The following is a 15,994-nucleotide window of genomic DNA, read 5'->3' as shown; positions in this document are numbered from 1 at the left end:
TTCGCTGAGGACGGCGCGATGAGTCGCGCTCCCGGCGGCTCCGGTCCATCTTGCGGAGGATTCCGGGACGGCTAAGGCTTTTCCCCGGCCCTTCACCGCGAGACCCAGGCGCTCCTTTCCGGCGTTGGAGGCACGCTCGGCGGCTTCCTCCACTCCGGACGAGACGCCGCTCTCACGTCCCTCCAGCTCCGAGGAGCTGGACGTGGTGAGCGTAGAGGCAGCGGAGGCTGACGTCGAGGCGCCTCATTCCCCCGCTGCCGCCCAAGAACTGCTGGAGGTCCTCACCCGAGCCGCTGACAGGTTTCACATCTGCTGGCCGGCGGGTAAACAGCAGTCTACTGCTTCCGGTAAGCTGCAAGAGCGGTTTTTGCCTTCCCGCAGAGTTCCTCCACGCAGGTGCTTTCCGTTCTTCCCAGACGTCCACACTGAGGTGTCGGCGTCCTGGGGTAGGCCGGTGTCCGCCCGCGTGTACAACCCGCATACGGCTTTGTACTCGTCTCTAGCTGAGACTAGGCGACATGGCTACGTGAGTATGCCGGCCGCGAAGGGGGCCCTGGCGGGCCATGTTTCCCCCGTGGCCGTGTCGCTGAGGACACCGGTGCTGCCCACCAAGCCTTTGAGGACTACCTCGGCTCTGGTGGGCAAGGCTTACTCGGCGGCGGGGCAGGCGGCCTCCTGCCTGCATAAGATGGCGCTCATCCAGGCGTATCAGGCAGAGCTGCTGGCCGACGTGGCCGAGGGGAATGAGCTAACTCCGGAGGCAGTTCATGAGCTGAGGCACACGGCTGACCTCGCGTTGAGGGCCACGAAGGAGACGGCGAAGTCCGTCGGCCACTCCATGGGAGCCCTGGTGGCTACGGAGCGTCACCTTTGGCTGAGTCACTCTAGCCTCAAGGAGAAGGACAAGACCTTCCTCCTTGATGCCCCTCTTTCCCCGGGAACCCTCTTCGGAGGCGATAAACTCCGTGCGGAGAGGTGGCAGGCGGAGGCGCTCGACTCCTTTCTTCCCCGATGACGCCACGTCCGCTCGAGGGCAGCCCCTGCCGTCAACAAGCCTGCACCACCTGGCGCAGCAGGAGAGCGTCGCGCTGCGTGCACCTCCTCGTTGAGGCTGGGCCGTGGCTCAATGGGCCCTGCGTGCAATCGACGGAGGCTAGCCCCCTCGATTTCTCGGGGTACTACCCACCCTGGTAGACCCCAGCAGGCTTATATATTGGAGCAAGAAGAGACCCTGCTGTGGTTGGAAGCCTCAGAAGGAGTTCTTCCCCCAGACAGAGAGTCGGGCTATTACAGCCACTACCTCATCGTTCCACACTACCGGGAGTTCCGGAGGTTCGCTTTTGGGGACAAAGCTTACCACCACATGGTTCTTCCACTTGGCCTAGCCCTCTCACCCCAGATGTTTACCCAGCGCCGGCGCTCCGCACACGCACATCACGCACTGCGCGCAGGGCACCAAATGCCTGGGGGGGCATCAAAAAATCTGGGACGTGAAAAATCATCACAGTAGGCTACTAGTATAAATAACAAATAAAATATGTCTAAAGCATGTTAATTTGCAAAAGCCCAGTGGTTTGTTCAATAATGCCTCAAATCTCAAATGTGGCAGACAGCTTTGAAATGGCTTTGAAAAAGGCATCAAGAGTCGGGGGCGGAAAAAAGAAGAGACAGCGGGATGATGCTCGGGCGTCGCTCTCAGCTAAGACAATGTTTTAGATCAGGGGTCCTCAACGTTTTTCTTGTGAGGACCATTGCTAGCGGTCACCGGGCGGCCAGCTGGCCACATATACTCGCGCTCATAATGTCCGCACGGATTGCCGGTGGGCCGTATTCGGTACTCGTCCGCGGGCCGCCCGAAGTTTCTGTTACCGTTTTTGTTATCATTTGTTTTTCATGTTATCATTTACGTTTTTGCATAACAATCGGCTTCAAGAGGCATATCCCAATCTGTGGATTGCTCTTCGTATTGCACTGACTCTCCCTGTCACAGTTGCCTCTGCTGAGCGAAGCTTTTCAAAGCTCAAACTAATCAAAACGTACCTGCGCTCATCAATGGGGCAGGAACGTTTAAGTGGTCTGGCTGTCATCAGCATCAATGGGGACGTGGCTCAGAAACTGTCATATGATGATGACCTGATAGCTGATTTTGCATCTAGGAAATGCAGGCGTGTGCCTCTGTAGGGCCTTTGACAACTGATGGTAGTGAAAATGTTTGTAATATAGTTCTATCGGATAGCAGAATGGTCTCTTTTATAGAGATGGTAAAGTAAATTCTACTGTGCAGTTTGTACTTATGCATGGTTAAATTTGCACTGTATTATTATTATTTGTACTTATGTATATTATTTACTGAAGAAATGTGCACATTATTACTTACACGGTTATATACTTGAATACTTTCTGCGTTTACAATGTTCAGTTCCAAATCAGTTTTTTTTGTAATTGTGGTGGTTTTTGGTATTTATAATTGTATCTTTTATATAATTTATTTCTTTTCATGTTTGTTTATGTAAATTATTTATGTTTAGAAGTTATTTAGGGAATAAAGAGAACCTAACTAAGAAATTCTGAATGGTTGTTATTCCTTTGGTGGTGGTGGTGGTTGGTTGCTTGGTTGGGGGGGGCACCACCAAGCATTTGTGCTTAGGGCACCCAAATGGCTATCGCCGGCCCTGTGTTTACCAAATGCGCGAATGCTGCTCTGGCGCCAGTGTGTCTCCAGGGCATCCGCATTGTGAGCTACACAAACGACGGGTTGATTTTAGCGCCATACGAGCAGCTCACGGCCCAACACCAAGATGTTGCGCCCGTCCACATCACCCGTCTGGGGCTGAGACTCAACGCCAGGAAAAGCGTGCTGTCCCCAGTGCACTGGACAACCTTCCTGGGCGTTATTTGGGATTCCACCATGACGCGGACACATCCGTCTTCCGCTCGAGTAGTTTCGACCCTACCTGCAGTCAAGCTAGGCCAGCCACCCACTGCGGGTCAGTGGGGGCTCAGGGCCAAGGGGTTCTCCCCGAGGGGAAACCAGCGCCGTCTGATCGAGGTCACTCAGCAATGCCTGCGGGCTCTGGCCCAGGGGGCAGGCACCCTGTTGAGTCAGGGGCCGAGGCCCAGGAACTGGAGACTCCATCCCGTTGTGGTGTAACTCCGTTGGTAACACTTCGGCACGGCCGAGGTGGACCTGTTTACCTCCAGAGAGACTCCAATTTGTCCTCTGTGGTTTACCCTGGTTGCTCTGCTCCCAGGGGTTCTGGAGGTCCGTCAGGACGGTGGCCTACTGCTAGTAGCCCCGCCCTGGCCGGCCCTAGTATGGTTCACGGACCTTTCGTCGCTCCTCGCAGGTCCTCCGTTGGAGACCTCCATCAGGGTGGACCTGCTGTCTCAGGCGTCGGGGTCCATCGTTCACCCTCGCCTCGAGCCATGGAAACCGTCGACGTGGCTCTCGAGGCGACCCGCCTCCTAGAAGCCGGTCTCTCGACCCAGGTCCTGGAGACCATCCTTCACTCCAGAGCCCCCGCCACGAGGAAGGCCACTTGGTGTGGGAAACGACAGCTGGACCCAGTTAACTGCCCAGTCTGTTCAGTACTGGAGTTCCTGCAGGAGCGTTTTGCCACAGGTTTATCCCCGTCCACCATCAAGGTATATGTATACCTTATAAGGGATATAAGTATCCCGCTTCCTTCGTGGCACCCTGAGGCTGAGGCCAGCAGCCAGCACTAGAGTTCCATCCTGGGACTTGGCCATCGTACTAGAAGGTCTCTCCGGTGCTCCCTTCGAGCCCATGGCGGAGGTCGCAAGTATGTGGCTCTTAAGACCCTCTTCCTGCTTGCTATTTCTTCCCTCAAAAGAGTGGGAGATATGCAAGCCCTCTCGGTGGCCCCATCGTGCTTGGAATTTGCACCCGGTATGGTGAAGGCATTCTTACTTCCTTCCCCCGGCTACATTCCTAAGTTCCCGTCCACTACGGTCGGGCCTATTGTGCTGCAGGCTTTCTGTCCTCCCCCGTTTCTGACGTCGGACCAGGCGACGCTTAACCTCCTCTGCCCAGTCAAAGCCCTAGACCTGTACGTCCGCAGGACCTCCCTGTGTAGGCTCTCCGAACAGCTGTTCGTATGCTTCGGGCCCCCCAATACTGGCGGCCCGGTGACTAAGCAGAGGATAAGCAAGTGGGTGGTTGAGGCCATCCCACTTGCTTATGAATCGGCCGGCCAGCCCGCACCTTTGGCTGTCCGGGCCCATTCTACTAGGAGCATGGCGGCTTCTAAAGCCGTGTGGTCGGGAAGAGTATCGCTACACAACGTTTGCATGGCGGCAGGCTGGTCCTCTCCCCACACGTTCGTGAGGTTTTACCACCTTGACCTTAACGCTACACCTGGAGCACAGGTGCTCTCGTCTGAGTGTGCGTCATAAACTTCACACCACGGCAGAGATGCCCACGAGTCCCAAAGCTCAAGTCCGAGTCGAGACTGAAGTCTTTCGAGGACGAGTCTCAAGTCGAGTCTGAAGTCACTGTGTGTGCGACTCAAGTCGCACTCGAGTCCGAGTCTCAAACTGGAGTCCCCATCTCTTATCATCCCTTTTACCGTAAAAAACCATACCAACAACTTTTTACTCCTCCTTTACTCTTTACTTAATTATTTTGTGGTTTTTCCCATGAAATGAAAATACGAAGCGTAGCCGCTTAACCGGAAGTACGTAGATTTTCACAGTAAGAATCGACGCAACCGTCTGTGATGACAGCGGTTACCATGGTAACAAGAGGAGAAAAGTTCATTAACGGATATAAATAAATAATCCTGTTCTGACGGGATGTATTAGCAGCAGTAGTTGACTACACTCGCTGCTCTTGGCTCTGATATTTGTTGTCCACGTATTGTTTTGCTTCAGTGAGCAGAGCAGAGACAGTTTAAGGAGATCGCAGAGTAAACGGTCCGCCACTGGAATGCATACGTCCCGACGTCAGCGAACCGTCGGTCCGCCAGCGTTGTTGCCGTCTTGTTGAAAGGTTTTGTAACCAAAGCTCACAACAAATGGCACAGCAGCGGCCGGTGCATTCGACATCTTTCTCGTGTGTGGCCGCGCGTGCGCAGCCAGCAATATATGTCAATGTACGTGTTACGTAGGCAGGTAACGGAGGGAGCAGTATAGCGAGCTCATCAGATGTTTCCTAAAATTAAACATTCTTCACGAGTCCCAAAGCTCGAGTCCGAGTCGAGTCTTAAGTCTTTCGAGGACGAGTCTCAAGTCGAGTCTCAAGTCACCGTGTGTGCGACTCGAGTCGCACTCGAGTCCGAGTCTCAAACTCGAGTCCCCATCTCTGCACCACGGTCACTTGCTCATATGGTGAGTGGGTATTGGGTTCCCACAGCGTTTTTACGCAGCTCGAGTTCCCTGAGAGGGAACGAGACGCTGCGTAAACTGTCTGCCATACTCCCGGCATATGGAGGACGAAAAATGACTTAAGTATAAATAAATAAATGAATGAATAAATGTATGAATAAATGCGTGAATACACGTATAAATAAATAAATGTAAATAAAAGAATAAAAACATTAATGTATTAATATAAGTTTACACCCAAACATTTCCGTATTTCTACATTTATTTATTTCTACATTTCTGTATTTCTTCATTTATTTATACTTGTATTTCTGTGTCATATGTAAATGAGCTCAGGCGGGCCGAACCTCATTCTTGAGCAGGATTGGTCAAATAGAGGAGCGAGACAGAAGCAATCGATCCCAGCACTTTGCTCCTGTAGCGCGTCTAGAAGCTGCGAGCAGCTCATGGCTTCTACCGGGGGAGATGTGTCTGAGCAGCTTGGGAATTGTGAGTTCCTGTTTAACGTGAAGGCAGGGTAACAACAGCAGTTGTTTAGCTCACGTTTCCTAAATGCTGTTGTTCAAAGTGCTAACATACTAACGTTATATTAAACTGTTAGATAGCCACGTAGCGTTCACTGCTTTATTTATTTGTAGCACCGAGAACCGCAAACCAACCACTTTCACCTCCGCGGACACATGACGTCACACTTTGCACCGAGTGGGTGGGGGGTGTCTGCAGTCTTTCCTTATGGAGACTAAATAACTGTCGCCGTGAAGAGTGATTTATTCATACCTGCGGGACGTCAGATCACCTTCCTGTAAAGTGTGCAAAGCTTTATTCAGCCAACAAGTTCCCTCTGCAACGTGCTTATTGTTTACTGATTACAGCTTCTTCTCTTCACTTGGTCCATCCATTGATCGGAGAAGGACGAGGTGATCTGTTACTACAAATATGTTCAGTGTTATTTGAGAAAAATGACAATTAATATATAAACAGCATTATTTATAAAGTAGTAAGTAAAAATAATGCTAATGACAGCACTGTGTGTATATACACAGTGCTGTCATTAGCATTATATTTACTTTTGTGTTGATGTTTTTATTCATGTGAAACAGAAAGGAGTTTGGAAAATAAAAAGGCAGTTCAACACAGATTTCAGATCCATGCTTAATCAGAGCATTTATTTAACTTCCCCTGCGTCATGCAGCTGGTGACACAGGCATTTACTGGAGCACGTCTGACATTAAGCATTCAGCTGAACTTCAGGGACCAGAACGCCAGGCTGATGATGACCACACAGTCCAGTCCAGTCAACTCCAACCTCCATGTGGACCTGCAGTTAAAAGGGTTTAGGTTAAAGGGTCTGTTCAGCCAAAAGTTAATATTCTTATGGTCAACATTTCTACAGAGCTGAGTTATTTTCAGTTAGTTATTTATATTTTAGAACCTTGTTGTAAATATCACTGGTTTTATGACTTCATTGGATTCTGGATGAAAATGAGCGGCAACAGAAAGAGATGGATTACAATCCCAGAGAGCCGGTGAATTAATATATAGGGAAGAGAGAGCTGTAATGGTAAAATGCTTTAACTCTGCATTATCAATGTACAATGCTTTAACTTTGTATTATCAATGTGCAAACTGTCTGAACTGAGTGGAAAATTACTGGCTGGGTCAAACTGAGTGGCACCGGACGACTGTTACACGCATGCTCTCTGCGGTTTGTACTTCCTGTCTCGTCTGCCCCTGCGTTCACCCGACGACCTTTTGCTCACCCTATAAGGCATGGCCCCCCTCTGATAACAACACAAAAGGGGAACCAGTTCGACATGAACGCAAGCAAACTCCTTATATGAACTTGCCCGTGGATTTTGAGAAAGCAGAAGTTAGCTCAACATTCAATTCAATTCAATTCATTTTATTTTGTATAGCCCAAAATCGCAAATTACAAATTTGCCTCAGAGGGCTTTACAGTCTGTACACATGCAACATCCTCTGTCCCGAAACCCTCACATCGGCACAGGAAAAACTCCCCAAAATATGAAAAAAACCCTTCAATGGGGAAAAAAGGGAAGAAACCTTAGGGAGAACGTCAGAGGAGGGATCCCTCTCCCGGGATGGACAGACTGCAATGGATGTCATGTGTACAGAATCAACAATGTAAAAGATGTACAATACATTCAATTTCTCTAACTGAAATGATACAAGTAATTGCAAGTAGCAGAAGAGGTGTACGGCAGGACCACTGCAGGGACAACCTCCATCAGATCGAACCACCATCCACAGAGGCTTCTGTGGGGAGGGAGAGCAGAAAGATGTTGGTTTTTGATGACAGTAATATGAATCATATTTAAAGTAATGATGATGGCAGCAGCAGGTGTCAGCAGAGCCATGAGCCAGGAGTCAGAACCGGGGTCCGCACGAAACTATGATCCACGGAGACCTGCTAGGCGAGAAAGCACAAAAAACTCTCGGAAAGAAGCTTAATTAGTGATGTACATTAATAAAGCATGGATGATTGTGGGAGGAGAGAGTGAGAGTGAGAGAGGGGCTCGGTGTGTCCTAAGAAGTCCCCCGGCAGTCTAAGCCTAGAGCAGCTTAACTAAGGGCTGGTCCAGGCTAACCTGAGCCAGCCCTAACTATAAGCAATATCAAAGAGGAACGTTTTAAGCTTTATCTTAAATGAACTGACCGAGTCTGCCCCCCGGACTGAAAGTGCAACATGAACGCCAACAACTCCTTGTATGTACCTGCCCGCACGTTTGGGGAAGTAGATCTATGCTACATAAACTGCACGTTTTCCCTCCACTCTTTATGACATCTTGCACGCTGCCTTGGTGGCGTGTTTGATCTCATCCTGTGCTGCAGACAGAAATAAAACACCATTGAACGCTGAATTTTTGACTCTACGATCTTTACTACAGACAAGGTTTTTCATCCAGTGCTTTGTAGTTAAAGAACCTGTGGAACACAAGAAAATTTCCACGACAACTTGGTGTCAGAAGTGGGATCGTTCGACAGTCCGTCCGGACCAACGGACGTCGGGGACATTGTCCTGGTGACGGCCGACACCTCATCCTCTACCTCCAAGTCAAATTCAGAGACGAGAGGACCGACGTCCCGAGGCCGTGATCGACTTCGCAACGATCTACATTATCACTGGTAAGACGTATTTTTTCCATGATTAGGGAAATCAAAAGTGACAACGTTTTGCTGTCAAATTCACTAAATACCGAAAAACCTTGGCTGTCTTACTGTTTCGTGAGTCTCTGGGTAATATTTTGTTCTATGGTAATAATTGGAATTATATGGGTATTCGTTGAAACTCAGTTATAAAAAATTCAGAAGAACAATAATAAAAGGCCTATAGTAGTCAGGGACTACTAGACGCTCGTCCGGGACAGCGTCGTGTCTGGGACACAATAATAAAAGGCCTATAGTAGTCAGGGACTACTAGACGTTCGTCCGGGACAGCGTCGTGTCTGGGACACAATAATTAAAAGGCCTATAGTAGTCAGGGACTACTAGACGTTCGTCCGGGACAGCGTCGTGTCTGGGACACAATAATAAGAGGCCTATAGTAGTCAGGGACTACTAGACGTTCGTCCGGGACGGCGTCGTGTCTGGGACACAAGAATAATTTTGTCAGAGAACAAAATCATAAGTAATCAGGGATTACTAAACGGTTGTTAGGAACAACGTCGTGTCAGGGACACAAGAATAATTTTGTCAGAGGACAAAATCATAAGTAGTGAGAAACTACGATAGTCTGGGACTATAATGGGTAATTCACAAAGTACGAAACCTTCTCCGGAAGGCCCGATTGTGGATTCAATGAAAAAAAAAAAAAAAAAAAAAGGGGACAGTTAGCACGGCTAAACTGAAATGTATGATGAAACAACAAGAATGTCTGAAGAAGTGGTTGAATGAGTGCGAGGCACGCGAACGTAGACAGACATGCAAAACTCTGCCAAAGATGGTGGTTACAGAGGCTGAAAGTAAAGAAAAGTGTGAAGAAAGTACATCAAAGAAAAAAGACTCTTCTCTTTACCCACGTCTAACAGGAACTGGCGCATGTCGATGGGACGATGAGACTCCCCCTCCATATGCTCCGCCTCCCCAACACCAAATGCCTGCTGCGTCGCCTGAAAGTCAGATGACGTCAACCCCAATGAGGAGAGACCAAGGGCCCCCTCCTCCACTGACCTTCACCAGCCCGCCCCGCACCAGATCAGGCTGACTGAGGTGGAGAGACACGCCTGCCACGGGGCCGACAAAGCGAGGCAGAAGAAAACCAACGAAGACACAGCTCACAAAACTCAGCTGGCCCTCCTCCAAGCGGGAACGTCCTCCGCTAATGCCCCACCAGCATCAGGCCTCTCGACTGGCCAACAGCAGTGGCAGCCCTCCCGAGGGGGAGGCACTAACCTTGGGCGACGCCCCTGGCAGCAGTATGATTCCACTCAGCCTCACGCTCCACCACAATATGACAACGGCACCTGCTACAACTGTGGAGAAACTGGACATTGGGCTAGAGACTGCCCTCAGCCGCGCAAGCCACCCCAAAACGGCTTTAACGGGCGTGGGCGTTTCGGACGGGGCTCTGGACCTCCTCATCGTCGATTTCAATCTGACTAATTCTCAACTGAGGCGAGCGGGACGGGGGCGTCTAACGTCACATCCACATGCGCTCCTGCACAGATTTCAAATCAGGGAAGTGAAACACACACAAACCGCAGCGCACCTAACACAGCACACACACATGACATAGCTGACACTGCTTCTGCTGCTGCCACACACACTGAATGCAACACACCCATAGGAACATACACACAATACTCAGCATTTAGCTTCTTGGCTTTACCCAAATATAAGTTAACATTTTTGCAAAAATCTATTGAGTTTCTTGTGGACTCCGGAGCCACACATTCTGTAATTCGAACGAGTGATTTGCCTTGTGCAAAGTTGAGTGGTCGCTTTCTTTACTCAACAGGTGCCTGTGGCACTACAGTGAAGGAGAGTTTCTCATCGCCAATCCCAACGACCTGCAATAACCCGCAAACCACGTTTAAACATTCTTTTCTCTTGTCCCCATGTTGTCCAATCAACCTGATGGGCCGAGACTTGATGATTCGACTGGGTGTTGATCTCGTGTCCACACCAGATGGGGTAATTGCAGTTCGCAGGGGCTCGACACCAGATGGCGCTGCCGGCGCCCAGGGACCCTCGCCGGAAGAGGGAGAAGCCCTAAAGATGGTTTGCTCTTGCAATGTCGACCCTGAAGTTTTGGCTATGAATTCTCCTTCCATTTCTTTGTATGTTTATCAGTGGTGGTTGCCTTTCTCTGATGCATGCCCCCTAGTGGACATAGCCCACAGGCTGGTAAACCCCTCTGCATGTTTTATGGCGGCGACGGCCCTTCACTGCACCGCCCATGTGTCACCCCACCCAGATGAACCTTTTGAAGAATTTTTTTTTTTTTTCCGAGTTGAATGATGATATTCAACTCCATGCCGTGTTTTGGAACACGTGGCGCTGCGCTATTTCTGTGTCTCTGTCTCCCTCCCAAATGAAACTTTTCCTAGTTGATGACTCTTTCCCTCATGTCTCTCTTTCCAAGACTGACTCTGACCAATGGAGAGACCTGGGACCCTGGGTCAGACAGTGCACTCAACTGACCGACTGGACCTTTACCTCAGACCCCTCAGTGTTCTATTCCCCTGAGGAACAGGTTTTTATGACTGACCACATTCAATTTATACATGTCCTTAGATCGGTTTACCCGCTCGATAACCGTCGTTCTCTCACGTTGACCAAAATTGCACCAACCGACATCCATCCGGCACTAGCCTTCGTGCCCGCAACATTATGGGCGGCCGGCAAATATGACGTAGGCCTCATTAAGGGGGCCGAACCAGTTGTTATCAATCCAAAATCCTCGTTCAGACCAAAAACGATTTCAATACCCACTCCGGCCCGAAGCCATCGAAGGTATCAGACCTGTGTTTGACTCACTCCTGGCTGCCGGTGTAATCGTGCCATGCAGCGACTCCCCCGTATGCACGCCCATTCTGCCGGTAAGAAAAGCTAGAGACCCACCCGCCATGCCCGAATGGCGCTTTGTTCAAGATCTGAAAGCCGTCAATGCCGCTGTTCACGCTCGCGCCCCACGCGTACCAAATCCCTATACTATTCCAATGCGAATCCCGGCCAACGCAAAGTGGTTTTCTGTTGTCGACCTATCCAACGCGTTTTTCAGCGTTCCCGTTCACCCTGATTCTCAATTCTGGTTTGCGTTCCAATTCAACGGTCAGGGCTACACCTTTACGCGCCTGTGTCAAGGCTACTGTGAAAGCCCTACGATTCACAATGACGCGCTCTGTGAGTCTCTGTCGTCCCTTGTTCTGTCTCCAGGTACCGCCCTGTTGCAGTATGTTGACGACCTTCTCATCGCAGCTCCGTCTGAAACACAGTGCATCGCTGACACTCTTGCCCTGCTCAAACACCTGGCGGCCGAGGGCCATAAAGCCAGCTTGACCAAACTCCAATTCGTGCAGCACTTCATTCCTAACTACTCCGAGACAGAGAAGCCCCTGAGGTCCCTGCTCCGCTCCGGGGAGCCTGCTAGGGCGTCCACACTCGCTTGGACGCCTGAGACCGAAGCTGCCTTTGTCGCCCTCAAGGCGGCCCTCCAAAGTCCTCCCACTTTGGGTTTGCCTGACCCCCACAAACCGTTCACCCAGACTGTGGACGAGCGAGCAGGTTGTATGACTTCTGTTCTTCTTCAATCTCACGGTGACAAACTCAGACCAGTAGCTTATTTTTCGTGTAAATTGGACCCCGTTGCAGCCGGCATGCCTCGCTGTCTGCGAGCCGTGGCCGCAGCCGAGAAAGCCCTTTTGGCCTCCAGAGATATTGTCGGGTACGCCCCACTAACACTTTTGGTCCCACATGCTGTCACCCTGATTTTGTCCGAGCAGAAGACGTCACACCTGTCAGCCGCCCGCCACTTGAGGTATCACACTTGTCTCCTTGATATGCCCAACGTTATTGTCCGGCGCTGTAACGTCCTAAACCCAGCCACTCTCCTCCCGACGGTTGAGGATGGTGAGCCACATGATTGAATAACTGAACTCTCTCTCTCTTGTTCACCCCGTCCTGACCTCTCAGACACTCCGCTGGAACACCCTGACCTCGTCCTCTTTGTCAATGGGTCGGCCTCACGGAACCCTGACACAGGACTGAATCACGTGGGGTTTGCGGTTTGTTCCTTGTCGAGTGTCCTTTTGTCCGATGCTCTCCCCTCCCATTACTCTGCCCAGGCAGCCGAACTGGTGGCCCTTACTGCGGCTTGCGAGCTGGCGGAGGGACGTTCCGTTACCATTCACACGGACTCCCGTTACGCCTTTGGCGTTGTCCACGACTTTGGCGCCCTCTGGCGCCACAGAGGTTTCCTGAAGTCAGACGGGAAGCCCGTCCTTAACCACACACTCATTGGTCACCTCCTTGACGCCATCTTGCTCCCTTCCTCTGTTGCTGTTTGTAAATGTGCCGCCCACACAGGCCGTGACGATGACGCTTCCAGGGGGAACGCGCGTGCAGACGCTGCAGCGAAGGCGGCGGCCCAGCAGCCGTACGGTCCGCCGTCAGCGACCCTGCTTCATACGACCCCTCCGGTCTCGGTGCCAGACGAACTCTCTGCGCTCCAGTCCTTCGCGTCCCCTGATGAGAGACGCATCTGGTCGGCATCCGGCTCACGGTTCGATGACGGCCTGTGGCGTGGCCCTGACGGCAGACCATGCCTCCCAAGACACTTCTTTCCTCATTTTGCCAAATTGACACATGGGAAGGACCATGTGTCAAAAGGGGGGATGTGTAAGCAGGTAAATGAGACCTGGTTTACTAAAGGATTTTCAATTTTTGCCCAGAACTTTTGCAGAAGGTGCGTCACCTGCGCCACCTACAACCCAGGCCGGCCGGTCCAGGTAACTCAACAGGCGGCTCATCCACCGCCCACGCGGCCATTCGAACACGTAATGATGGACTTTATTGAACTATCTCCATCTGAGGGTAAGTCTCACTGCCTAGTCATGGTGGACATGTGGTCCAAATGGGTGGAGGTCTTTCCATCCACTAAACAAACCGCTTCAGTAGTGGCAAAAGCACTATTGACCGAGATAATTCCCAGATGGGGAATACCAGGAAGACTATCAAGCGATAACGGGCCACATTTTGTCAACACAGCCATCTCCGAAGTAAGCAAATACTTGGGAATTGACTTAAGAACACACTGCGCCTACCACCCGGCTTCAGGGGGCGCAGTGGAGCGCGAGAACGGCACAATCAAAACAAAGTTAGCAAAATACTGTGCCGACACAGGCCTCCCGTGGACGCGAGCTCTACCATTGATGCTGATGTACATGAGAATGAGGAGACGAGAGCGAAGCAATCTCAGCCCGTATGAGATACTGTTCGCCTCGCCGCCCTCCGTGGGGCTCCACAAACCGCAGGCGGCGCTCCCAACGACCGCCCTCTGCGAGGATGCCATGTTAAACTACTGCTCTAACCTGTCCCAAACTATCTCCATCTGAGGCATCAGACAACAGGTAGCCGCGGCGCTTCCTGATCAAGCTACAGGACCACTCCACAACCTGCAACCAGGCGACTACGTGGTGGTGAAAGACTTCAGAAGGAAAAGCTGGAAGAACAAGGACCGTTCCTGATCCTCTTCACAACCCACACTGCAGTAAAGATCGCCGAACGAGCGACGTGGATCCACGCATCACACTGCAGGAAGGTTCCAGCCCCAGAAACAGACTCCTAGAGAATCACCAAGGGTGTCGCTGACAGTGCCCACATTTTAGTGCGCATCCGAAAGCGAGCGCCGCAAGGCGTACGCAGTTACACTGCCCTCACTCCTCTCCAATAGCCTGAAGAAACCATCTCGACAAACAGGTGGAGGTGAAACAGCGCTCCCCTGCTACATGTGACGTGCCAAGTCACCAACCCATCGCACATTTATGGGGGTAACCTCACGGTGTCAACAAACCTAAATGTCGCCTGAAGATTGGCGTCGGAACCAAGAACACCTCTGTGAAAAACACAAATGCCACTCTCCCTTGAGTGTTCTTGTTACTCGCACTTTAATGACGACTGATCTCAAACCAGTTTGGAGGATTCAGGCTTGATGTTTAGTGAAAGTGACTGTCTTGTATTTTGTTGTTCCTAAAGGAACAAAAGGGGGGAATGTAATGGTAAAATGCTTTAACTCTGCATTATCAATGTACAATGCTTTAACTTTGTATTATCAATGTGCAAACTGTCTGAACTGAGTGGAAAATTACTGGCTGGGTCAAACTGAGTGGCACCGGACGACTGTTACACGCATGCTCTCTGCGGTTTGTACTTCCTGTCTCGTCTGCCCCTGCGTTCACCCGACGACCTTTTGCTCACCCTATAAGGCATGGCCCCCCTCTGATAACAACACAAAAGGGGAACCAGTTCGACATGAACGCAAGCAAACTCCTTATATGAACTTGCCCGTGGATTTTGAGAAAGCAGAAGTTAGCTCAACATGAACGCCAACAACTCCTTGTATGTACCTGCCCGCACGTTTGGGGAAGTAGATCTATGCTACATAAACTGCACGTTTTCCCTCCACTCTTTATGACATCTTGCACGCTGCCTTGGTGGCGTGTTTGATCTCATCCTGTGCTGCAGACAGAAATAAAACACCATTGAACGCTGAATTTTTGACTCTACGATCTTTACTACAGACAAGGTTTTTCATCCAGTGCTTTGTAGTTAAAGAACCTGTGGAACACAAGAAAATTTCCACGACAGAGCTATGATGTATAATGATGTCTCTAAAACACTCGTTTGAACACAACATTTTAGCAAGTGACCATGATATGCAGACTAAAAATGTACAAGCTGTCATGTCCAGAAAAAGATGTTAGTTAGGTTGTCTCGTGTCCGTCTCGTGAGTTCCTGTTTTATTTTGGAAAATGAACCTTCCCCTTGTTTCAGGCAACTTTCCCCTTCCTCTTGTGTCGGTGTGATTGCCGCCCCTCCCCTGATTGTCTCCACCTGTGCACTTCCCCTATGTGTGTGTATATATTGTCTGAGTCCCCCTCTGTCCTGTGCCAGTTCGTCTTGTCCCAAGCCACCGTGCCAGCGTTACGTATGTCCACAGTCTTGCCTCGTTTTTTGCCGACACCTTAATTGAGCCTGCTTTCAGTTTTTGTCTCTAGATCGGTTTTTCCTCGCCCACGAGTGATTTTTATTTCAGCGGCCATGCCCTGCCCTTTTGTTAATAAACTTTGATTCTTTTTTCGCACCACGTTGTGTGAGTCGTGCATTTGGGTTCCCGTCCACCGTCCGGTCGTGACAGAACGAACTGGCCAGCATGAACCCAGCAGACTCGGATAACCTAAAGGCAGCCATTGGCGCTCAAGGTAACCGCCTCAAGCAGCAGGAGGATCAATTGTCCGCCCTGCAACATGGAGTGGAAGGGCTGGCAAGCGGGCAGGAGGACTTCAAGGCCGCCATGACGACCCAGGTGAATCTCCTATCTAACCAGATTCATCAGATGCTCACCCATCTGAACCAAGCACCATCAGCCTCGCCCGTGCTGGCGGCTGCCGACGCACCACCAGCTCCA

The 15,994-nt window shown here is 50.7% G+C and overlaps 2 protein-coding genes across 2 annotated transcripts in view; one reads left to right on the top strand and one right to left on the bottom strand.

The window, feature by feature from the left end:
* The first annotated feature begins 518 nt into the window (after positions 1 to 518).
* Positions 519 to 12,475, top strand: LOC134132991 (uncharacterized). The gene is made up of 6 exons (XM_062566212.1): positions 519 to 526; positions 1,195 to 1,366; positions 9,484 to 9,913; positions 10,496 to 10,587; positions 10,952 to 11,062; positions 11,226 to 12,475. The coding sequence occupies exons 1-6, from the start codon at positions 519 to 521 to the stop codon at positions 12,453 to 12,455; spliced, it is 2,043 nt and encodes a 680-aa protein (XP_062422196.1). The 3' UTR covers positions 12,456 to 12,475.
* The window catches only part of LOC119221082 (uncharacterized), a 43,627-nt gene continuing 34,067 nt past the window's right edge, over positions 6,435 to 15,994 (bottom strand). The window contains exon 15 of the mRNA XM_062565867.1: positions 6,435 to 7,623. The gene's annotated coding sequence lies outside the window, so the exon portion shown is untranslated. The remainder of the gene's footprint in view (positions 7,624 to 15,994) is intronic.

The sequence above is a fragment of the Pungitius pungitius genome, chromosome 12, assembly GCF_949316345.1.
Source record: "Pungitius pungitius chromosome 12, fPunPun2.1, whole genome shotgun sequence".
Classification (NCBI taxonomy): Eukaryota; Metazoa; Chordata; class Actinopteri; order Perciformes; family Gasterosteidae; genus Pungitius; species Pungitius pungitius.
This window is presented reverse-complemented; position numbering and strand designations above follow the sequence as displayed.